This window comes from Mauremys mutica, chromosome 16 (genome assembly GCF_020497125.1).
Source record: "Mauremys mutica isolate MM-2020 ecotype Southern chromosome 16, ASM2049712v1, whole genome shotgun sequence".
NCBI lineage: Eukaryota > Metazoa > Chordata > Testudines > Geoemydidae > Mauremys > Mauremys mutica.
In genome coordinates this window covers 2,996,049-3,019,996 of record NC_059087.1, presented here as the reverse complement: position 1 = coordinate 3,019,996, position 23,948 = coordinate 2,996,049, and the positions used below count along the sequence as shown (strand labels likewise).

Sequence of the window (23,948 nt, the reverse complement as noted above, 5' to 3'; positions counted from 1 at the left end):
AGTTTCTGTCTTGGTTTCATCTCCACTTAAATCCTCAGCCATGCCTTCGTCTCCTGTCATCATGGCTGTTGTAAATACCATCTCTCTGACCTCCCCAGATTCTAGTGCTTGCAGACATAGGGGAGCATAAACAATAAGAGAGCTACTTTCTGAAAACAGGTAGAGAAACCATAAATCCAACAAATAAAGAACAAATATCCACTTTCATACATTCATGTCAAATGAATTTAGAGATTGTAAAGGGGAAAGGTTCTGGGCATTGGAAAATGAAATTTGTGTGTTTTGAATTCACAGCTGACCATGAATGACTTTAGTGTACACCGAATAATTGGGCGAGGGGGATTTGGTGAAGTATATGGTTGCAGAAAAGCGGACACTGGAAAAATGTAAGTCATATACTGTGTTTTAATGATAAATATAAACTCTAAATATATAAGGAAAAAAATCTCTGAATTTTTTACAACATCTCTGCAGAGCGGAATGATCATCTTAGATTGCATCATTAAATTGAGCAATAGAGTTTTGTCCTAGAGTCCAGTCAGTTGAAGAAGAGTTTGAATTTATGGAGTGGCTTAAAGCCTCATTGGAAGTTTGATTCTCCAAAATGCTGGACACTCAGGCCACAGTCTTGCAAAACACTTAAGCATATTCTTACTGAAAACACCCGTATGGTCCCTCTGAAGTCACAGGAGACTTCTCATGTGCTTAAAGTGAAGGGTGTGCTTAAGTACTTTGCTGGCTCAGGGCCAGGGGTGCTCAGCACATTTCAGGATTGAGCCCTGGGATAGAGATGTGTGGGCAGTTTAAGAATCCAGTGTCCTAAATCTATGTAATTAAAACTATTTACACTCTTGAGCCGGAGGGTTTGAAGGAAAAAACAGCAGCAATGGTTTCTTCTAGTTGACAGTTGGTGCTCCATTGTTAGATTTGCAGCTAAAACACATTTGTGGGTTCAAGTTCCCAAATCAAACCCTTTGTTTTCTCCAGCACTGCCACTCACGCACAGCTCCTAATTTCTGCACAGAAAACCCCTGGCTATTAGGCACAATTCTCCCATCACATGGTCATCTTTGATTTTCTGGACATAGCATGGGTTTTCCACATGGTTCTGTCTACCTACTCTTGTACCCACTTGAACCCAGGGATCCTTCTTAGATGATTCCCACCTATCTGAACAGAACATTCCTGATCCCTGAGGTGCTGAGTATTTGTGGTTCCCTTGGGTTCAGTGGGAGTAGTGGGTGCTAAATACCTTTGAGATCCTGACTCTGAGCTATTAACAAGTGAAGGGTCCCTTGAAATGACTTTCATGTTTAATCTTTCTGCAGTGACTTTCACCTCAAGTATTTATTTCAATAATACTATTAATATCTTCATTCCTGTTGCAGTACTTTTGTGCACATATTGATTTATTCTTTTTTAGTTTGAGATTTATAAAATGGGCCTGCCATGTAGTCTGTAGGCCATACACAGAAATGTAAATGATGTCCATCTCTTTTGGACAAAAGCCACACTAAATAGGCTTCCCCCTCAGAGATAGAGTTAGCATATTTGCCCAATCGCTTTCTCTGAAGAAGCCTGAATCCCTAAACTAAGGAACTCAGAACCAATAAGAGAAGCAAAAGATGTTCCTCCCCTTTCTCCTCCCCCCTCCCCCCAGTTTCCCTGAAGCGCAGAGGCATGAGAATAGAGAAAGGTAATGGGGGTAGAAGCAGAAAAGTCAGCCAAACTTTTCCAAACCTGACGTAAAGCTTTAGGTTAGGTTCATCTTTTGGGTAGAGGTTTGGGTTAGTTCTTACTTTATCCAAACCTGTTCACCCATCCCTAATCTAAATCCCATTCACTCTAGATGGCTGCCTCTGCTGCACTTATCTGTCTGCAAGGACTTTGAGAAGCCATCCCGCCAAGGTAAATGCCATTGGTGTTCCAGTAACCCAGAAACAGACACCTGAGGCTGCTTCCAAAGCAGCTGCTCCAAGAGCAGTGTAAACAGAAGCCAACTTAGTGTTAAAAGCAGCGTATCTTAGAAGAGAACATAGTGGTGCTATATCAGAATGGTGAGGTGAGATATTGACATCAACTAGCCTTATATGACCCCAGCTCATTTACCAAGGTCAGTAGCCCCAAGGGACAATTAAGGGCTAATGTTAAAAAGGCTGTGCTAGAAGTAATTTAAAAACTTCCTAACGTAGCACGGAAAGCAAGGACAAGAGCATCTGTGGTAAATACACATTCCTGGCTTAGAAATGTAAAATGTGTGTACTCCATACACATGACCCAGCTCTTCTGGTGTTCTCTGGAGTACTGATGGTATGTGGTGGTTGCAAAGCAGGGCTGCTTTGAGGCCTTCTGTCTGCACAGAGCATGCGCACTCTGGATTGTTGATAAACATTTACATTATGCTGCAACTTGTATGGCACTTCTATAAAGAATATTTTTAAATGACACGCTGCTGGTTTGCCCTGAGAATTCTGGAGGAGCACTGAAGGGCCTGGGAGGTGGAGGGGCAGGGCAGTGACACTGTGCTTAATGAAACTCATTTCTGGTAAATGATGCAACATATGATCTCCTAGCACAGATGCTGACAGACATATGGAGGAAAAGGTGCAGGATCCCGTTCATGCCCTTGGTCCAGTTGACCATGTCTCTTTGGAGACATGGAACACTGCTGGATGTGCTAGCCAGACCCCTTTGTACTTGGAGAACTAGGGTCACCATTCTGCCTTGGTCATCTGGGGTGCGGGGGATTTGGAATGAAGGGTCTCCCTACTTCTTCCTCCACTCTCTCTCAGCACACCTGAGCTGGATAAGCCAGAATCTAGTCTCGTGTATATATAGTGAACCCACTTTTCAGAGATACCAGGTTTGCACAAACCTTGGGCATACAGGAGCTCCCGGCATACCAGGAGGTATAACTGCCTTTTAGTTTATTACAAGAGCTGCCTAAGTGTGTTGGGAACTGCTGAGTTGGCTGTGTGAGCATTTCTACAGACAAACATCCTGAGCCTTTTACCTGTGGTGCCACTGACAATTTTTAGCAGATTTCTATCAGATTCATAGACTTGTTAGGATCCATGTCATTGTGCTCTTGTTATTCATTAAAACATTAAACACTCATGTTCCATGTCTAAAAATGCCGTACAGTCATGGTACACGGTAAGGGAAGATAAACACAAAAGCCTTCTCTTGTGTCTCTGACCATCTGTTATCTGTTGTGTAGTAGAGAACAAACCATTTTCCTTTTTAAAAAAATGTCTGAACCTAGCAGGCCTCTTCTGGGTAGAGGTGAAAGCACGGATTCATATGGAATCAAAATAGGGTCCATGTAAACATTCCTGTTAACTCGTACTCCAAATATACTGTGGATATTTATCTAATCTGTGTTTTTATGATTCCCTGATCACGCTGGTGTCTGGATGCTGGCCACCTTAGACTTTGTTATTTAGGTATCCTAGGAAAACCTCTCTATTGGGAGATTGAAAATAATGTGTCAATGCTCGGAAGATGTTGGAGTAGATCTCTAGGGGTTTCTTTACACTGTACTCTGAGGTGCAATTGCAGCTCATGCAGACATACTTGCTCTAGCTTTAGCCATGCCAGCATGGCCAAAAATAGCACTGTAGATGTGGTGGCACAGACTTCTGTGCAGGCTGTACAAACATGTACCTACTCACAATGTTAGTCTGCTCTGAAGCCCGCACCCCTCCTCATCGATGCTGCTATTTTTATTCATGCTAGCCTGGGTCAAGTTAGCCTGGGTATGTTTATCCAAGCTGCAATCGCACCTGGGATTTCAGTATAGACATACCATCTGTCTAGATGCTACTTTGAGACTTCTGATATAGATGTAGGTCTTTAAAGACTCTGCTCAATATACTGTAAATATATCTATCTATATAGATATTGTTGGTGAAAAATGTTGAGGGTGGGGGACCTTTTCCAATATGCTTTTCTGAATTATTAATATTTTCAGGTATGCAATGAAATGTTTAGATAAGAAGAGGATCAAGATGAAGCAAGGAGAAACATTAGCCTTAAATGAAAGAATTATGCTGTCGCTAGTCAGTACTGGAGTAAGTATCCTGGAATTTTTTCTCCATCTTTTATAATTATATTTTGCAACTAGTATAAAAAATACTGTGTAGAATACATATTCCAATAATTCATTCATGTATGGTGTAGGGGAAGTCAAAGCAGACCAAAGGATAATGGTGTTAAGTGCCCAAAGGTCAAAAACAAAAACAAAACCCAAAACCAAACAAAAATTAAATAATGATGATACCACCTAGTTCTTACATCGTGCTTTTCATCAATCATTCTCAAAGTGCCTAACAATCTTTAATGTACTGATCCTCTCAAAACATTAAATTAGCTTGTCCAGTTTTTCTGTTATTGCTTACTTCTGTTGTTTTGGTCCTTTGGCCCGAGAAGTAGAATTAACTGCCAAGTTTACATAGAAAAGTTGTCTATGTGATATTTAGATCAGTTTTAAATCAAAAACTTCACAAACGTTGTATATAAAAGGAAACATTTCTGGTATTTATTCTACAATTCTGGAGTCTCACAGCTCCTTCCATATAAGGAAACTTGAGTTATGTAGAAGAGACGTTCAAATGGAATCCACAGAATGAATGTTGCCCCAAGTGATTATAAAACAGTCTTCGAAATGGTAGAACCTCCAGTGTACAATAACCTCATTATATAAAGCCTAAAATCAGCTCTTGTCACCATGGTTACAGGGGATGTTGGTAGAAAGGTTAATTTTGCTCCTGATGATTACTTTGTTCAAATGAGATTCACAGTTTACAGCTCAGTGTAAGCACATCCTCATGGCCCAGCCCAGTTAAAAAATGAAAGGGATTGCCTATAATTTTGTTATAGACTTATTGGATAATGTGTGTCTGTGCTGTCAAAATTATTACTACTGCTGCTTGGTAGGTATTAAAGAACTCCAAAACAAATACAGTAAAAGCTGTATTATCCGGCACTTTATCAACTGGAAAGCTCTATTAACTAGCATTTCTGATATCTCCCTATACAAATCTTTAATCTAGTAACTGGGACTAGTATCCTGCCCAGGAGGTTATGCAATTGCACATTCTGCACTCTACTTTTATGCAAAAGAGGCAGAAGACAAGTAAGCAAGTTGATATCAGAGATTTATTCAAAAAAGCAGCTTCCAGGGTGTGTCATAGGGTCATTACAGATTCAGCCCAATCTCCAACACCTTCTACATCTACAGTGATAATTGATGATGATAATGATGACCCTGAGATACTGCAAGATCCTGAAGTGCCTTCTGAATCATCAAAGAAAGATTCAATTATGTTCAGTACAGTTTTAGTGTTAAGTGTATTTTTAGTGTGCTGCCCATAGTGATATGTAGCGTCATAAGATAACCTACTGTATAGAAAACTTTGCCTGTATACACCTAAGTGCTTCAAAAAACTAACCACTCTGCAGTGCAGTACTACTACTGGATTGGTGAGTACCCGTACACTATTTTAATTCATTTTATTGTTTTCTAATTCTTTGAAAATTGGGATTCCATTGGTAAAGTAGAACTCTTAGTTAACTGGAATTTTTGATTAACCGGCACCCCCACATTCACCCAACATGCTGGATAACAAAGCCTTTACTGGAAGAATTTGCTGTATTCTCAAAGAGAAGATATTCTGTATCTCAGTGAAATTACATACAATTGATTTTTGTCTCTGCATTCTCAGCAATGTTTAATGAGCATTCATTTCTTGCTGAACCTTGTTATTATGACATGCTTAATGGTAATTTGTCTTTTAAATGCACACCGACTGTCTTCACCAATGGTCTGTGCCTGTGCATGTGGACCATGTGGCACCTGGGCTATCAACCATGGAATCCGCTCATGTAACAGAGCATCAGCATGGTCTGCCTCCCACCAGCAGCTTGAATGCTCTTCTAATTGTTTCTCTCTCTTGTCTCTGCAGCCTGTGGTGGTGATTTGGTGGGGTGGAAGGTATATTTCTCTAAGTGACAATCCCTTTCTCTCCACATGCTTTCGTTCCTCATGTCCTATATATTTATTCTTGCTCCTGTTTTTCTTCCTCGCCCTGAGTCTTCAGAGAACCCAAAGAACTGTCCCCACAAATAGGGCTGCTCACATCAAGGAAATTTACAAGACGCAAAATGGGTCTCTGGTTTCGGAAGTACAGCTTGCTGCCAGGTCCCTGATTTTGAGGTGGTGTTTGGCTCAGAGAGAGAGAGCCATCAAATCGCCCTGTAAGCACAGGGCAAACCCAGTGATAGATACTGCTGAGAGGCACAGATAGGAGTGCCAGTCTACCCCAGGCAGCCTTCTTCTTCCTGTTCCACCAGAGTGACAGATTTCCCCCCTGAGGAACACAAGGAGCATTAGCCTCCATAAGCCCTCTTCCTCTGCAGCCCATGTAATGCCTGCACATGCTTTTCAGCCACACAAGGTGTGTCTACATTGCAATTAAAAACTCATGGCTGGCCTGGACCAGCTGACTCGGGCTTGTGGGACTCGGGTTGTGGGGCTGCGTAATTGCGGTGTAGACGTTTGGGCTTGGGCTGGAGCCTGGGTTCTAGGACCTTGCGAGGTGGGAGGATCCCAGAGCTTGGGCTGCAGCCCGAGCCTGAACATCTACACCACAATTAAACAGAACTTAAGCCTGAGCCCTGTGAGCCTGAGTCAGCTGGCATGGGCCAGCCACGGCTTTTAAATTGCAATGCAGACATACCCACAGTTCCACTGGCATGGCTCCGAATATTCCACCAGCTGTCTTACAGGCTGGGGGTGTGATTCCCAGCGTGAGCAGACATACTTGCACTAGCTCTCATTGTGCCAAAATAGCAGTGTAGCTGCAGTAGCATGGGCAGCAGCAAGCAGCAGCCCAGAGTAACCGCCCCATGGTTTCCAGGCAGGGTGGTACTCGGGAATAAATGCAAAAAAGAGAAAATCGATACGGTTCAAGGGAGGGGCGGGGTTAAAAAGCAAAAGCAGCTTCTTGTCATCTTTCTCTCTGCTGTCTTCTTATGTAGAAGTGGAAGAGCTCCTGACCATATGACCTTGAAAAATCTGACCCAGTTGATGGGGGAGATGTCCTTTTCTGAATATTTTGGTTTAGTAGCTAAAAACACAATTTCTTCCTAGGATTTGAGTCAGAAACCTAATGCCTGGACTAAAGGGCTGGGTCTCCCTTTGAACCTAGCTCAAGGAGATGTTCTCAGGGCAGAGTGGAACTCCCAGCATTGGATCAGAGGCGCATAGATGAGCCATGTGTTTTTACACGTTCCAGAAGGCCAACTATAGCTTGTCCGAAATAGATGCAGCTGTTGCAGCAGAGGCCAAGGTGTCAGCCAGCAAAGAACACTTGGCTAGGAAGATTTTATATTTCATGTTTAATATCTCCACACAGATTTTTGGCACTCTTCACTGTTCCTCTCTGTACCCTTCATTTAGTGTCTGTTTTAATCACATAAGCAGCAAAAATGACCGGGCAAATAATGTGCTGTAACTGCTGCTTTATCGTGTCACTGTTACCTGGTGTCCCCCCCAGATGTATTCGCCTATTTCTCATCTGATAATTAGATGGTGAGCTCTTTGGGGCAGGGAGCATCGTTTTGTTATGTGTCTGTGTAGTACTTAGCATGGTTGATCCCTGATCCCTGACTGGGTCTGTATATGCTAATGAAATACAAATACTGGTGCTATAAAAGTTGCCATTCAGAGTAGCCTGTTACAGAGACACCTTTTATTGCTTTAAAAGATATTTTCAGTATGGGATTTTATATGTCTTTTATATGTCTCCCAAAGATGTTTTCTAAAGCCTTTTACATTTACCCCCTTAAATATACAAGAGAGAGCACATCTTGAAGTTTTATCTCAGTTTTGTGCAGCACCGCATATTCCTATGAACAGTCCTTGCCCCCATGTTTGTACGGGGCACAGGAGAAGGTTAATCTGGTTCAATTAATACATTCCATGGTACAGTGGTCCTTTGTCTTGAGCAAGGTTTGTTTTAATATGTTAAAATCAACATTTTTACAAGCTTGATAAATGTAAGAATTGTACTGAATATTGGTCATTCACTCTTAGACCTTGTCTACACTGCCACTTTACAGCGCTACAGCTTTCTCTCTCAGGGGTGTGAAATTTCAATTTTATAGTCAAAGAGCAGCTCCAGCAGCTTTCTAGCTGGGGTCCGGAGGGACCTGATGCCAAAGGATTCTGCAAAAAACGTCATCTCCCATGGAGCTGTGTAGCGGATAACTGTGCACGTTTCAGCGCTGTAAAGTGGCAGTGTAGACAGTGCACTAGCACTGGGAGCTGCGCTCCCCGCATGGAGGTGGTTTTTTTAGCGCTGGTGCCGCGATTACACAGCCACATTAAAGTGCTGCTGCGGCAGTGCTTTAACTTTGCTAGTGAAGACTAGCCCTTAAACAAAATTGTATGGCTTTGACTTCATTTTTCCACATTGTTTAATCTCAGTGTGAACAGCTGTGTGAGCAGAACAATGAGGCAGATCAGAATTTCATTGCCCTCTGGTGATCATGTGATATCTTTTCAGCTCTCCCGTCTGTTTTGCCTTACAAGTCACTGTTTTTCTCATCTGTCAGAAATTTTCAGGCAAAGTAAAATCTCAGATAAAAAAAATAAATGTTGAAGTTTTGCAGGAAGGTGCTCATCTTGGAATTTAGTTTCTTCTTGGGGCCAATTGCCTCCATAAGTTGGGTCCTTTCAAAGCAGAATGGTTTGCACCTCTCTAGTGCATTTTATCTAAGGAAGTCATACTCCTTCTCTTGCCTCTGTTTTGAGAGAGGGAGGCAGTCATTGACTGTAAAAGGTAATGCCTTTCCCTTACCACTGAACTGAATCAACATGTGGTGTGAAGTTAGAGCTAGAAAATTATGATTTGAAATAATGCTCAGTTGTTTTATCATTGAGAATAATTATCCTTTGGAACATTTACCAAGTGATGTAGCGGAGTCTCCATCACCTGCAGTTTTTAATCAAATTAGTTATTTTTCTGAAGGGTATGCTCTAGCTCAGCCAGAACTTTTGTGGTTGATGCAGGAATCACGGGTAAAATTCTGTGGTCTGTTATGCAAGAGATCAGACTAGATGATCATAATGATCTTATCTGGCCTTAAATCTGTGAATCTATAGCTTCGATTTTGAATGTGGATTAAATTTTTTCAGTGCCATGTCTTCAAAAAGAAAATTTTCCACAAAACTGCTAATGATAGGATCTAATGCTCTGATATGACAAAAAAAATCCATGTACATCCTTAGATGAATGGCTAATGAAAGTTCACTTTTTGTATTAAGGATTAGCAACAGTTTCTGTAAGGTAGCTTCCTTTCGGTTCCTAGGAAGAGTTCTGTGAATTTGCTGCACACTTTCCCTTGTAATTGAGCAGATTAATGCAGGAAAAAATATTGTGCCTTGGTTTGCTATTCTCTCCCTGCCCCACCAACACAGAACAAGTGTTTGACATAATTTTCTAGGTTAAAGTCAGAAGAGGAGAGAAAAAATTAATTCTTGTAGATATTAGGGCATTCTCAGCACACAAAATTAATTGCGCTTGTTTTGAAAATGGTAGGATAAGGTCATTCATAAAGGACTCTGTGATTGGGACATTAATTACCTTGAGCAGCACTTGTCTTTCCTGGTGGATTGGACATATGTGGTACACAGATAAATTGTGGAGCTGGAAGTTCATCTTAGAATCTCTTTAACTGTAAATCCAAAACCTTTATTAAGTGGATTCCTGGTCTAGAGAGAGAAAACACAGCACTGTGCATCAGTCACTTTAACTCCTTTTATTATTTGCATTGCCACTCACTGTCTGCATGACCTGAGGAAGTCAATTCTTAATACATCTTGATGCTTTGTTTTTTCTCATCTGTAAAATAGGTATAATACTGTACCTCAAAGAGGTTTTCTGAATCTGAAGGTTTAAAAAGTGCTCTGAGATCTTTAACAGGTGCTATGAAAGCGAAAAGTATTATAAGTCAGAAAACCATGCCCAGTATTTGAGTTGAAGAAGGGCTTGTACAAAACACCTGTTAAAATTGTTTGTTTCACAATAGTAGATTTTCTACTAAAAAAATAGCAAGTTGTGATCCAGACAGAATAGGTACTAGGTCAGTGGTCCCTCAGGTCTGTGTAAAACACCATTACCTCTCTTACCTTTCCTGTTCTAATAAGAACAAACTACATTCAATTGTAGCTTATCTTATTACGTTTTCAAATATATTGATTTTCATTACAACACAGAATACAAAGTGTACAGTTCTCACTTAATATTTATTTTTGATTACAAGTATTCACACTGTGAAAAACCCCCAAAAGAAATAGTATTTTTCAATTCACCTAATACAAATAATGTAGTGCAATCTCTTTATCATGAAAGTTGAACTTACAAATGTAGAATTATGTAAAAAAAAATCTGCATTCAAAAATAAAACAATGTGAAATTTTAGAGCCTGCAAGTCCATTCAGTCCTACTTCTTGTTCAGCCAATCACTCAGACAAACAAGTTTGTTTACATTTTCAGGAGAAAATGCTGCCTGCTTCTTGTTTAGAATGTCACCTGAAAGTGAGCACAGGTGTTCTCACAGCACTGTTGTAGCCGGCGTCACAAGATATTTACATGCCAGATACTCTAAAGATTCATATGTCCCTTCATTCATCAACCACCATTCCAGGACGCATGCATCCATGCTGATGACGGGTTCTGCTCGATAACAATCCAAAGCAGAGCGGACGGATGCATGTTCATTTTCATAATCAAAGTCAGATGCCACCAGCAGAAGATTGATTTTCTTTTTTGGTGGTTCAGGTTCTGTAGTTTCCGCATCAGAGTGTTGCTCTTTTAAGACTTCTGAAAGCATGTTCTACACCCCATCCCGATCAGATTTTGGAAGGCACTTCAGATTCTTAAACCTTAGGTCGAGTGCTGTAGTTATCTTTAGAAATCTCACATTAGTACCTTCTTTGTGTTTTGTCAAATCTGCAGTGAAAGTGTTCTGGGTCATCATCCAAGACTGCTATAACATGAAATATATGGCAGAACGTGGGTAAAACAGAGCAGGGGACATACAATTCTTCCTCAGTCACAAATTTAATTAATGCATTATTTTTTTAATGAGCATCATCAGCATGGAAGTGTGTCCTCTAGGAAGGTGGCCAAAGCATGAAGGGACATACAAATGTTTAGCATCTCTGGCACGTAAATACCTTGTATTGCCAACTACAAAAGTGCCATGCAAATGCCTGTTCTCACTTTCTGGTTACATTGTAAATAAGAAGAGGGAATCATTATCTCGTGTAAATGTAAACAGACTTGTTTGTCTTAGCGATTGGCTGAACAAGAAGTAAGACTGAGTGGACTTGTAGGCTCTGAAGTTTTACATTGGTTTGTTTTTGAGTTATGTAATAAAAATTCTACATTTGTAAGTTGCACTTTCACAACAAAGAGATTGCCCTACAGTACTTGTATGAGGTGAATTGAAAAATACTATTTCTTTTGTTTACAGTGCAAATATTTGTAATAAAAATAAGATACCCTTTGATTTCAGTTACAACACAGAATACGATGTATATGAAAATGTAGAAAAACATCCAAAATATTTAATACATTTCAGTTGGTATTCTGTTGTTTAACAGTGCAATTAAAACTGTGATTAATTGCAAATTAATCGACCTAGTTCCTAGCTGTTGTAAGGCAACTGGGGAGCTGAGGGAAGTTTTACATGACCACCAGAGGGCACCAAAATTCTAAATTGCCTGCTCTTTATGACTGTCAGAGCAGCCCAGTTGACTGGATTGAATTTCATCAATGTATAGAAACTTAATTTGCATGTAAGGATAAAATTACCTGTTCTAATTATCAGAATTTCCCATACGAATTCATTCAAATGATTTAGTCTCTCCTCTGTTTCAACTGGCTAAACAGTATTCCTGTAATCCCATCCTTCTTTTCCATTCCCAAAGGGACCCTACTGGTTACTTCCTAGGCTCTTGCATAGTTTGCGAGCTTTAACATATTTTTTGTAATTATAAGGTTAGTGGGAACATAGGTCAAACTTCCTCCTTCTGTAGAAATGTTGGAACATGATCTGTGAGAGTGCTTCTTGGGGTTGCAAATCTTCAGAAGAGAATTGTGTCAGTAATGGCAGTGTTTGATTTCCTATATTCATTTTGTATATTTGTTTTGAAAACAAGAAAATATTAGCATTTGCCAAACTGCATATGGAGTACATCAAAGTGTATAGATAGAAAACAGAAATCATTTTAGAAGATATCTTAATGTAACAAGGGCTCTGCATATCATGTGAGGTAAACTCTTCATTGATTTCCTTTACAGGACTGCCCTTTTATAGTGTGTATGACCTATGCCTTCCACACCCCTGACAAACTCTGCTTCATCCTGGACCTGATGAATGGTAAGCAAAGTTAATGAAAGGAACCGTTCTGGTAACGGTGAAGGATACGACAGGGCTCATGGGGAGCTTGGTAGAAATGGGGAGGAAGGAATGTGAAGAGCCAGAGAAAGCCCTGAGATTGTGAGCCTGTGAGAAATGGGAGGGAAGAAATGGAAAAGTTTTAGAAAGATTTTGAAAATGTCTAATTTAGATAACTTTCGGATGTTCAGGAGAGAGATCTGAGAGGCAGCCATAGATACAAGAGGAGAGAAAAGGGGGAGGTAGGTTGGGAAATTCTGGAAATAAAGGTGGCAGTTGATAAGGTCTCCTTGAGATAGCATGCACAAAGATTGGATGTAGAACTCAAGGATGACAACAGAGAACATGGGGAGGCACTCAAGAAAATAATGAAGGAACCGTCAGCAAAGCAGGAGAATGAGGAAAGCAGAGTCATGGAAGCCTTAGAATAAAGGTGAGGTTGAGACACAAAGAAAGTGATCCACAGTATCCACGGCAGAAGATCTTGCAAGTTAGTGGTACCTGACGTTCCTTAGCAGTTTGGGGGACTGCTTTTTTACCCTGATCCTGCAGTGAGATGCCTTCAGTTGCTAGGGTGCATGGTGGTGCATTGCTCTGTAATTTAAGGATCAGATCATGTAAACAATTAAGAATGTCTGTAACTGTATGCATATGAGTAATCTCATTGAAGTCAAAATGGTAGTTGATTATTCAGATTGCCCCAGAAATTATTTTGGGACAGTTCTCTGGCCTATGTTACACAGGAGGTCAGACTAGATGATCACAGTTGGCCCTTCTGGCCTTGCAATCTGTGATTCTGTGAAAGTAGTTATGGCTCATTATTTTAAATCTGTAGTTTGATCATGAACAGTTCTATATAATTATTCATCATCTTGTAAGTCACCTTGTGTTGTGTCTGACTGGATGAATCTGCAAGCTCTTCCAGCATGAATATTTCCATGTGCAAATAGAGAATTTAATTTCTTTGCAAACCCACATATGTGACTTGGAAATTCACTGCGAGTGACACTTAATTTCTGGAGTGTTCACTGAAAGCAGTCACTAAAGAGGAGCAAACATGGGTGATATGAATTCATGTTTAAAATGAAGTGATATTTGCTCTTTATTTGTAGAGTATCTACTCGGATTTATTAATTTCTTGGATTATTGCCAACATGTACGCTCAAATGCATGAAAGCATCCCCTGCAAGTGCCTAAGTATGTGAATCCAAGCTCCTTCCTGTCACACAAGTCGACGGAACCTACAAATTAGTAAACTTGTATCTTCCTCCTTCCCTAGCTCTGTAGAATACAGCTTTCCACCTGCCAATGTAACAGGACTTTACTATTCCCTTTTTTATGAATTACATCCCAATTTTTCTAATTCTAGGAGGAGATTTGCACTACCACCTCTCACAGCACGGGGTTTTTTCTGAGAAGGAGATGAGGTTTTATGCTACTGAAATCATCCTAGGCTTAGAACACATGCACAATCGATTTGTTGTATACAGAGACTTGAAGGTAACCATTTTATTTATGCAGCCAGTTAAAGGGTAGTGATGAACAACCTAGGTAGGGTTACCATATGTCTGTATTTTCCTGGACATGTCTGGGTTTTTAGTTGTTAATCGCCGTCCAGGAGGATTTTTTAAATATATAAAAACGTCCGGAAAATACGGACATATGATAACTCTACCCACTGCCCCTCTCTCTTCTTGGGGGGTAGCTTGCTGCAGCCTGCAGATTGCAACCTCCCCTCCCCCCGAGTGCTGCTGCAGCCCCAAGGCTAGGAGTGGTGACATCTCTGCAGCCAGCTGCGGGTGCGGGGGACCCACGGCTGCTTCTCCCTCCTCCAAGCATCCCCCGCAGCTCTGGCAGAGCCTCAGTCTTCCCCCTCCGCCCTGGCCGTGCAAGGAGCCCCCCCGCCAGTGGTCCGTGCAGCCGGGGCTGCCTCCTCCTGCCCCCCCCCAAGGAGCCGCTGCCTGGGGGGAAGGTTCCGGCACATGGCGGTGGCTCCCAGGAGCCTGAGCGTCTTCCCCCTCCCTTGGGAAGGGCCCACGCTGTAGCGTCTCCTGCAGCCGCCCAGCCTGAGCTGCCACAGCCTTGCTGGGTCCGGCTGGGAGCGGGGTGGAGGCCCCCGAGCCCGGGGGCAAGGCCTGGGCCATGCACGCAGCACTTCTCTGCTCCAGCCCGGCCAGAGAGGGAGCTCGCAGGTGGGAGCGTGTTGGGGCTGGGATGCCCAGCTCGGGGGAAGGCCCAGGGCCCAAAGCAACTTCCCGTCCCCTCGGCTCTGGCTGCTGCTGCGTGGGGGAAGCGCCCGGCTGGGGGCGTATGGGCTGGAGAGCGGCAGGAGCCGGGGAAGTTGGAGCCCAGGGAGGAGGTGGCTGGGAGGAACGGAGAGGAGGGGGAATGTGGCGCACTCAGGGGAGGAGGCGGGGCTGGGGCGGGTATTTGGGGAAGGGGTTGGAATGGGGGCGGGGAAGGGGTGGAGTTGGGGTGGGGCAGGGGGGCGTGTGGAGTGTCCTCTTTTTTCAGTGTTCAAATATGGTAACCCTAAACCTAGGGAATATAAGAAACTTAATGAAAACCCTTTTTGTATCCAGAATCATTTCTGTCACCAAATGTTGGGAGAAAGCTGATTACTTCTTTCAGAGTTTGTTTTGAATTTTCTAATAACTGTTTCACATAAATGATTGTAATGCATTACAATAAAGAGTAAGTTTCGGTTAGGTATCAACCGTATAAGAACTTCTGATAGAAAGGAAAAGAAGGGAAATCGCAAGAAGAAAGGCACATGGTCAGTAGAGCCCTGCACAGATACAAAATGTGTATCTGCATCCAAGCCGCGATCTGCTAACATGGGATAAGGCGGATAGCCACAGATTTGCAGGGCTCTAATGGTCAGCCTTGAGGGAATATGTTTGTTTGTTTGTTTGTTTGTTTGGGGAGGGGAGGTGGGGAATTGCCTGAATACCAGCTTATAGTACAAACATGTCTTAAGGGGATAGAATGGGATCAAAAATAGCTTATTTACAGTTTGAGAAGGCAGAGGATGAACAAAAGGCCCTATGCATTACTAAAGACTTTAGGCCCTTGTCTTTGTACCCTGGAGTGAATTTCACCTTAAAGTTATAACCTGGGATTTAATTAGTAATTAAGAAAAGAGAAACAAAGAGTCCTGTGGCACCTTATAGACTAACAGATGTATTGAAGCATAAGCTTTCGTGGGTGAATACCTACTTCCTCAGATGCATGGGTCTAACGAAGTGGGTATTCACCCACGAAAGCTCATGCTCCAATACATCTGTTAGTCTGTAAGGTGCCATAGGACTCTTTGTTGCTTTTTACAGATCCATACTAACACTGCTACCCCTCTGATACTAAGAAAAGAGAGTAATAGGTTAGACACCAGAAAGAACTTTTTCACCCAGAGATTTATTACTACTGTATATAGTATAGGGTATCCGGTGATATTGTGGGAGCTGATAATGTAAGGGAGTTAAAGCTCAATATGATGTGTATTTAAGGAGTAATTTCACGAGAGAATACCTGCGGAAAAGAAGAGGTTCCCATTGCATTAGCATTTTGTGGATCAGGTGACCTATTGTCCTTCCCATTTGAAGACTTGTATATTTTAATTCTAATTCTGAATCTTACTGTTTTCAAAATATTTTGCTGGAAAATTACTAGCTGGCTACATAGATGAGAAATAGCCTTTTAGGTTAAACTCTTCTGACAGGCATAACTTAATCATTGTCTTTCAAAGTATTAGACAAAGAAAGAGGTTAATATCCTTGTGTTATGTATTTTACTCTTTCTGTAACATGTACGTACATTCTTTTTGGACCATAGAGATCCCAGATTCCAGAAGGTTCTGAGGCCCACAGGTATTCTCATAAAAAGGAAACAAAATTACCAAGTTTCCATCTTGGTTCTTGCCAAACAGAATGTTACCAGTGTTGGCAAACTCTAGGTAGCAAGATAGGTAATACTTATTATCAAATTGGAATAGTAGATGGCTCCCCTTGAATTCAGCCAGTTCTGGTCTGTGAGGTCTTCACTTATAAAACCCTAGCAGTTTTTGGAGACCCTGTACTAAGACTTTTCTAAAACTTCTTCACCACCCCTAAAAACAAGTTGAAAAAGTATTTCTTCTACTTCCCATTGCTAACTTGTTTCTATCTAATCTATTTAGGTACTCTGATGGCCTCCATCACCGTTGTATCTGGAACTTGCTAGTACTACATGTTCTAAAGACTGGATTTAAAATTGTCAATTGGGGTGTTATCCTGGACAAAAGAAACCCTAGAGAGACAAGGTGGGTGAGGTAATATCTTTTTTATTGGACCAACTGTTGGTGAGAGCAACAAGCTTTCACAGAGCTGAAGTATAGCTCTGTGCAAGCTCGAAAGATTTTTGTGCTCACCAACAGAAGTTGGTCCAATAAAAGATATTACCTCACCCACCTTATCTCTCTAATATCCTGGGACCAGCACAGTTACAACAACACTGCATAAAAGAAATCCTTTCAGATGGAAAAGCTTTGTAGATGACTCAGTACCCACTGTTTAGCAGTGCTTTGCAGACAACTTCTTAATCAAATGCTGTTTACTGCTTCAGAAGAAAACAGCTATGGAAATGCTGTAGTTTCATACCAATATTTATACTGTTAACCAAATAAAGTGAAAGTTAATATAGATGAATTAAGACTCAGTACAATTTAGTTTGGTTTAAATGTTGGCTTTAAATTTTATTAATCAGATTAAATAACTCAGGAAAATCTTTCTCTGGTTACTTGGTAATAAATCCTGTCTATCATGTTCACCTTTCAACCTATATTAATGATTATGTTCACTTAGTGAATGTATTAGTTTGTGGGAACAACGAGACGGGGAGTTAAGCAATGGAGGGCTAATGAGGAGGAGTGGGTCTTGAGGGGATATCTCATTAACATCCATAAGGCTGAAGGAAGTGAGACAAAGAGACCAAAAGGAGTGACAAGATGTATTGTATAGAGATTGAAAAATGTAGAGTGCAGGTATGGAAGTAGGGGGAGAGAAGATGTAGGCATGGGCACGTCTGTGCAGGGCCCAAATGGAATGCGAAATCCACATCTTCAAGTCAAGTTGGTTTTAATTCTGTCATATACCTCTCTAATGGGTCTCACTCACCACTGGGAGGTCGCCTTGTGGCTGAGATTGGGGATCAGCTCTCACCTGGTCTGATGCCCCCTCCTTCAATTGCTTGCCCCATGGTATCTCTCTCTCTGGATTTAGGATGCTTCCTTTTTGTGACTCAGCCCTATGGCCAGGTCACTATAGTACACCCCTTCCAGGGAATCAAAGTCCGATTGGACATACTGTCTACCTGCGGTCTCAGACAGTCTCCCAAGTCTGTGCCGCTTTCCCTCTGGCCGATAGGGAAACCTGGGCCCGCCTACTACTCCAGGTTCCAGCCTAGGGACTCTGTGCTCAGTCTGTTCAAGTTCTGACCTTGTTGCTGTTTCCATGTGCTCTTTCCTGTCTCTCTTCTCTGTCTCCCGGCTTACCTCTTGGTTTCCACTGGAGCTTCCTCCGCTCCCCATGGCTTTCACCCCTCTCGGCTTCTTGCCACAGTCTGTCGTCCAACTTAGGATCCCAGGGCTTACTTTCCCCCTATAATGCCTCCTTGTACCTAGTCAAATCACCTCCACTGTAGGTGGGAACTTCAGAACTCCTCCCTGCAGCCTTTCTCTCACCACCAACTACCTCTCTCTAATCCCAGATCCTCCCCTGGCTGGGCTTCATTAGCCATTAGGCCGTATCAGTCCCTGGCTCTCCCTCAGATTCAGCCTGTAAGGTTAATTGGCCTATTTTACCTCATCAGGCTATGGGGAGGAGGAGTAGACACCCCATAACAGCGTCATGGTTTGTTTTCTTGCCTTGTGTAACCTTTGAGGTTTTCCTTATTCACAGAATGTTGGTACAGTATAAAGGCCAATCCAAACTCATGTATAATCATGCTTTGATTGTACAAAACTGCTTGGTACTTATTGTGTATAGAGTTAGTAACAACAGAAATTGTCATAGACTAGAGGTGCATAGAAGTCAGGTTTGTTGCTTTGTGAAATTGTCCTAGTGATCAAAGACTTGTATTTTTCCATTTCCAGTAACACTTCTCTCTTTCTATGCTTCTAGCCTGCAAACATCCTGTTGGATGAGCACGGACACGTAAGGATATCAGACCTTGGTCTTGCTTGTGATTTTTCCAAAAAGAAACCACATGCTAGTGTGTAAGTATTGCATGAACTCTGATATATTTAGTTATACGAACTACAAATCCTTTGCCCTGATTTTAGTTTGATTTCACGTTGCTAAACCTCTATTCTTAATCTTATATATTTTTGTCTTTTAAACCTGCTCATTTTCTCTCCCAAAGAACTTTGCTATTGAAAGGAAATCACAAGAGTGCTTAGGAACACTGGTTTCTGCTAGCGTGCAGGTCACTATCTTGAAATAGACCACGTACCTGAGTGTGCCTTTTTAAAGCAGCTATGTACATGCCCATATATCCTTATTGATTTCAATGGGTAACCTTTTAAACTTATTTTTCAGATTTAATTTTGTATTTAGTGCCATGGGTGTGATGGCACTTCATGCATCTATAAGAAAACACTCTGAGGGTTATAGTAATTATAATATAAAGGTATTTCTTTGGTCAGAATTTGGACAGAGGAGAGTGACAAAATTAAGGTATTGACATTTGGGCTCTGGGACAGTTATTAAGTATACAGGAGTTTAAGCAGTGGAACACACATTTTGAATTTTTGATTTATCTTGGACTATCAGAAGACAGTTGCTTTTCTGCTCTGTTACTTGATGTATCTGTGTATGAAGCCAAAAATTGCATTTGTGTTCTTTGAAGGTATTGCAAGAGAAGGTGCGTATAGAATGCTAGAGAGATATTGACAAAATGGGTGGAATTCAGAGACAAGCAACAGACTTGATCTGAGGCAGGAGAGACTGATTTAGGTAGAAAGATTAAAAGAGCTAAATTTGTACAGCTTGGCAAAGTGGTAGAAAAGAGGAACATCATAGTTTTACAAATAACACAATAAATGAGGATTTCATAGCCTACATATATTTTGAAAGGCTTAAGAAAGAAGGCTGGAAAAGAATTGTTTTGGGGGTACAAACTAGGCGTAATGGGTTAAAACGAGGAAAAAATATGGCTGAATATAGAGATCAGCTTTCTCATAATAAGCTCTATTAGGCTGAGCAGTGGTCTTCCCGGGGAAGGGGTGGAAGCCCTGTTGCTCTGGACACTGAAAGCTGTAGATGTTCTGTAGGGAGCAATCAGGCTTTGGTTGGGAGAGAGACTAGATGACCTATTCATTCTCTTCCATCTCTAATTTCTAACGTCCTGTGCAGTTGTAACAGCTGATGTGTAGGCATAGGCTGGAAGATGACCCATGATTTCAGGATGATTCAGTGTTCAGAGTAAATAAGAACTCTGCTTGATTTGAAGCACCAGATTGTTTTAATTATCCAAAGTTCGGAAATGAACTAAAATTCAGGGTTTTTTGTGCTCTTATGTATGTGTGTCCATATTTTTGCTAGTGTTGTTTGGGCCAAATTGTGATCCCATTTGCACCCACTGGCTTCAGTGGAATTACAGAGGTGTAACTGAACTCTGATTTTTGTGTGTGTGTGGGCAGTTATCATATTTTTTGTGGCACTCTGTACTCTAGGGCCAGATTCATCCGTGGTATGACTACAGTGGATTTGCACAAAGGATGAATTTGGTCCCTCATGTTTAAAATGATTGGCCATTCACTGAAGTCCAGGAAAAAGTTACAGATTGGAATTTGTATGGGACATAGGCAGCACACTGGGGCCAAGTTCTGCCTGTGAGTGACAAGGAGGGAATTCCCCTGAAGTAGGTGAATTTTCTGCTGCTCTAAAGCTGATGGGTAGAGCTTCCGTGCCAGCTGCCCCCATCCATTATCCTGGTAGAGAGGTATGAGAGAGAACTGGAGTGTGGAGGGGGCATGGTGGAGCAGAGCTCAGTTTCACCAATCCTAGACCTGCAGCATGAGTTACAGCAGCCTCCACCTGTCCTAACTCTCATCAGGGCCAGAGCTCGTGCCTCCACGGCTTAACAGAAAATGGAAATCGAAAAGGGTGTAAGTGTGGCCAAAGCAACTTCAATTTAAAATGACCGTGAGATGTCACCCTGTTCTAGGTAGACTTTCTTGTTGGGATAGTGCAGGATTTCAGAAGAAGTTAATTTTGTTTTGTAATCAAGATTCTGTTGACCTCCCTCCCCTACCTCTCCTTCCTCCCCCGTTTCCACTAGTGGTACCCACGGATACATGGCTCCTGAGGTGCTCCAGAAAGGAACAGCATACGATAGCAGCGCAGACTGGTTCTCTTTAGGCTGTATGCTTTTCAAACTTCTGAGAGGGTGAGTGAAATCTCTTGCCTTTTTAATATGGGCGCCTTATGTTCTGTCTATAAAACAAGTAATATGCATTCTGTTAGTTATTTCATACTGTGTATCCTGCAGTTCCTCCTACTCACCCCAGCGCTGCACAAAGAAATAACATTAGGCTTCTGGCATTTCCAGGTTCCTTCTGCTCACAGTATTTCTGCTTTTCATAGTGGCTACAGATATTGCCCTGTGGGAGAACAGGTCAGGTTCTTATTTGCTCCTCAGACATATCACTTCAAAAGACTGACTTTTACCGCTAGACCTACAGGCACTAGCTTCCCTCAGTAAAATATCATCTCCATCACTTTTTAAGGGGGAGACTGAAATTAAAAAATATAATAAGCGTTACAATTTAGAATGTTTTAACTCCTCCGTTTGGGTTTCTGGAGCATCTTGTCTGATGTGTGTCTACTTGTTTGGTGAAGAAGTGGGACTTCAGGAGGGATTGTAGTGCAATTTTCCCCCCACTGCACTAAAGGGTCTGACTGGCACAAAAGCCCCACACAGTGGAAGAGAATAGGTATCTAGGAGCCATATTCAGTGCTTGGTCTATGTGTGAAACTCTCATTGACATCAGTGAGACTTCGACATGTGGAACAAAGCTAGAGTTGTCTACCTGAGCTCTTGCTACTCATGGCTCCTTGAAGCCATTTGAAGCTTATGCATTTGCTTGAAAATACCTAGTCTTAGCTGGGTCTAAAATTGCAGATTAACAACAACAACAACAAAAATGTGTGATGCTGAAAAGCTGAAAGCTACAGTAAACCAAACAAAAAAAAGGTAGAGAGACAAATGCTAGCATCATACGTCGTGGTAGGCCTAAAATTATAATAATAAAATACAATCTTCCACATAGCATGAGCACATTTGTGCCTGGGTATAAATATAAACAATTTCAAAAATATTCTTTGCACATATTATGTTATATTGGTGCTCTTTAGTGCTGTTTCACTGGATGAAAAACAATCTAAATTTATGATGTGAAATTATGTCTATTCTTTTAAACAAGTGATACATTTTTTACAGGTAGCGCATCTTGATAACTGTTGGTTTGTTTTCTAAAATGTTTTTATCAGAGTAATTTCTGCTGTTCTTTTATATATTATATTTTCACTAGCATCTCTACAACTCTTATTAGTTATTTGAGATTTAATGTAATAATTTGTATAAGTGAAATTATACCATGTTTTTATATTAGTCTTAAATGCCAGATGGAAATGATCTAATAAACAAAAGGGTTATAATATAAAAGTAAGTTTATTAGGAAAAGAAGTAAATTGATTTGGTACAGCCTTGGAAAAGCATGGGTCCGTCAGCACATCAAAAATAGAGAAAGAAAAAGAACGGGGTTGTTGTAGAACAAATGATAGGTCAGTACTTAACTTTACAGTAGCACAAGTAATACGTGCTGTTCGCTATTGAGAGCTGATTGTGTGCTCTCCCTTGTAAGTAGTTACAGATTTTTAGTAATGCTGGGGTGATTATTTGGTCAGTAGCGAAGGGTCAAAATGTTTAGGAAAGCTTGGCTGTTTCTGAACAGCTTAGTGCTCATCCAGTTCTGGCTAGAAATGGCTATTTTACTACTTGTGCACCACTTTGCTGACAATTGTTGCGAATTTTAAATGACATAAGGTTGCTGTACATTAGAAAGACTACTAAGGCATTAGTGGACTTCAGGTAATGCTTTAGACTTCTACTTGTGGGTGAGAGTACCTCGTCGTGTTTTTTTCGGTAGCATCACATTAACTTTTCACATCTATAGATTTTAGATAAGCTATAATGTATCCTTTGCTTGGGTGCATTTGAAGGCAGAATTTGTCCTTGAATCATATGTGAGTGCAAAAACATCTTACTCTCTCCTTTGTGAAATGTTCCTTTATCAATAAACATCTGTGTCTACTTAGGTTTTATGAACACTGATGTGTTTATCTCAGATGTTAATAAATTGTAATTAGATGAAATAATCCATTTTTGAGGCTGTCAGGGTCCACTGGTATTTGTTCAAGAATATTGATCATATGTTAGATTTTCCATTGGCCTTGTCAAATTGGGTGGATGTGCTAGCAGTAATAATTAATAATGAGCTCTTACATAGCACTTTTGTCCATGTTGCTCAGAGCACTTTACAAAGCAAGGTAAGTGCATAGCTCTGAATATCAGACATAAGGCCCACATTAGTAGTTCATTGCTGACCCAATTTATGTAGGTAAATAGACAGAATTAAAAAGTTGTATAGATATAACCATATAGGAGACCTTCTATAGCCAACCACATTTATTTATTGGCAAAGCCTTCTTGTTGCTTCATCTAAGGCCACATTTAATCCTTCAAACTCCAGTCATCATCCCTGACACAGCAGAGCATCATGGGAGCATAACATCGTCTTCCCTCCGTCAGATCCATGCTGCAGAAATCTCTTCAGGTTAACGGGAGAAACAAACACCTAAACAAGCCAATAGGGCTGTGGAACAGTGTGATGGACTCCTAGGGGTAGCACTAAACACAAAGGACATTACCATTTTTAATCATAGAACCATAGGACTGGAAGGGCCCTCGAGAGGTCATCTAGTCCAGTCCCCTGCACTCATGCCAGGACTAATTATCTACACCATCCCTGACAGGTGTTTGTCCAACCTGCTCTTAAAAATCCCCAATGATGGAGATTCCACAACCTCCCTGGGCAATTTATTCTAGTGCTTAACCACTCTCACAGTTAGGAAGCTTTTCCTAATGTCAAACCTAAACCTCCCTTGCTGCAGTTTTTCTCCCTCCTCCTTGTTAACAGCCTTTTATGAACTTGAAAACTGTTAATGAATAGGTTAATAGGAAAACAGGGATTTTGTTTTTGAAAAATAACTTTCTGCCTGGATTTGGAGACAGGAAACAGTGAATAAATGTCAGCCATAGTAACCAACCTGCCCCGCTCCCCTTGATTCAATACCCCTTCAAGTTGCTACTTAACATTACACTGAAAATGTGTAATAACCAAGGACCGCTACAGAATATCAAATACTTTCAAAGTTCAT

At 41.2% G+C, this 23,948-nt stretch overlaps 1 protein-coding gene across 1 annotated transcript in view; it reads left to right on the top strand.

Moving 5' to 3' along the window:
* The window catches only part of GRK3 (G protein-coupled receptor kinase 3), a 122,307-nt gene that overhangs the window by 80,234 nt on the left and 18,125 nt on the right, over positions 1-23,948 (top strand). The window contains exons 8-13 of the mRNA XM_044989389.1: positions 295-386; positions 3,974-4,073; positions 12,375-12,453; positions 13,841-13,971; positions 18,627-18,721; positions 20,788-20,895. Of these exons, the coding sequence (XP_044845324.1) occupies positions 295-386; positions 3,974-4,073; positions 12,375-12,453; positions 13,841-13,971; positions 18,627-18,721; positions 20,788-20,895 (605 nt within the window). The remainder of the gene's footprint in view (positions 1-294; positions 387-3,973; positions 4,074-12,374; positions 12,454-13,840; positions 13,972-18,626; positions 18,722-20,787; positions 20,896-23,948) is intronic.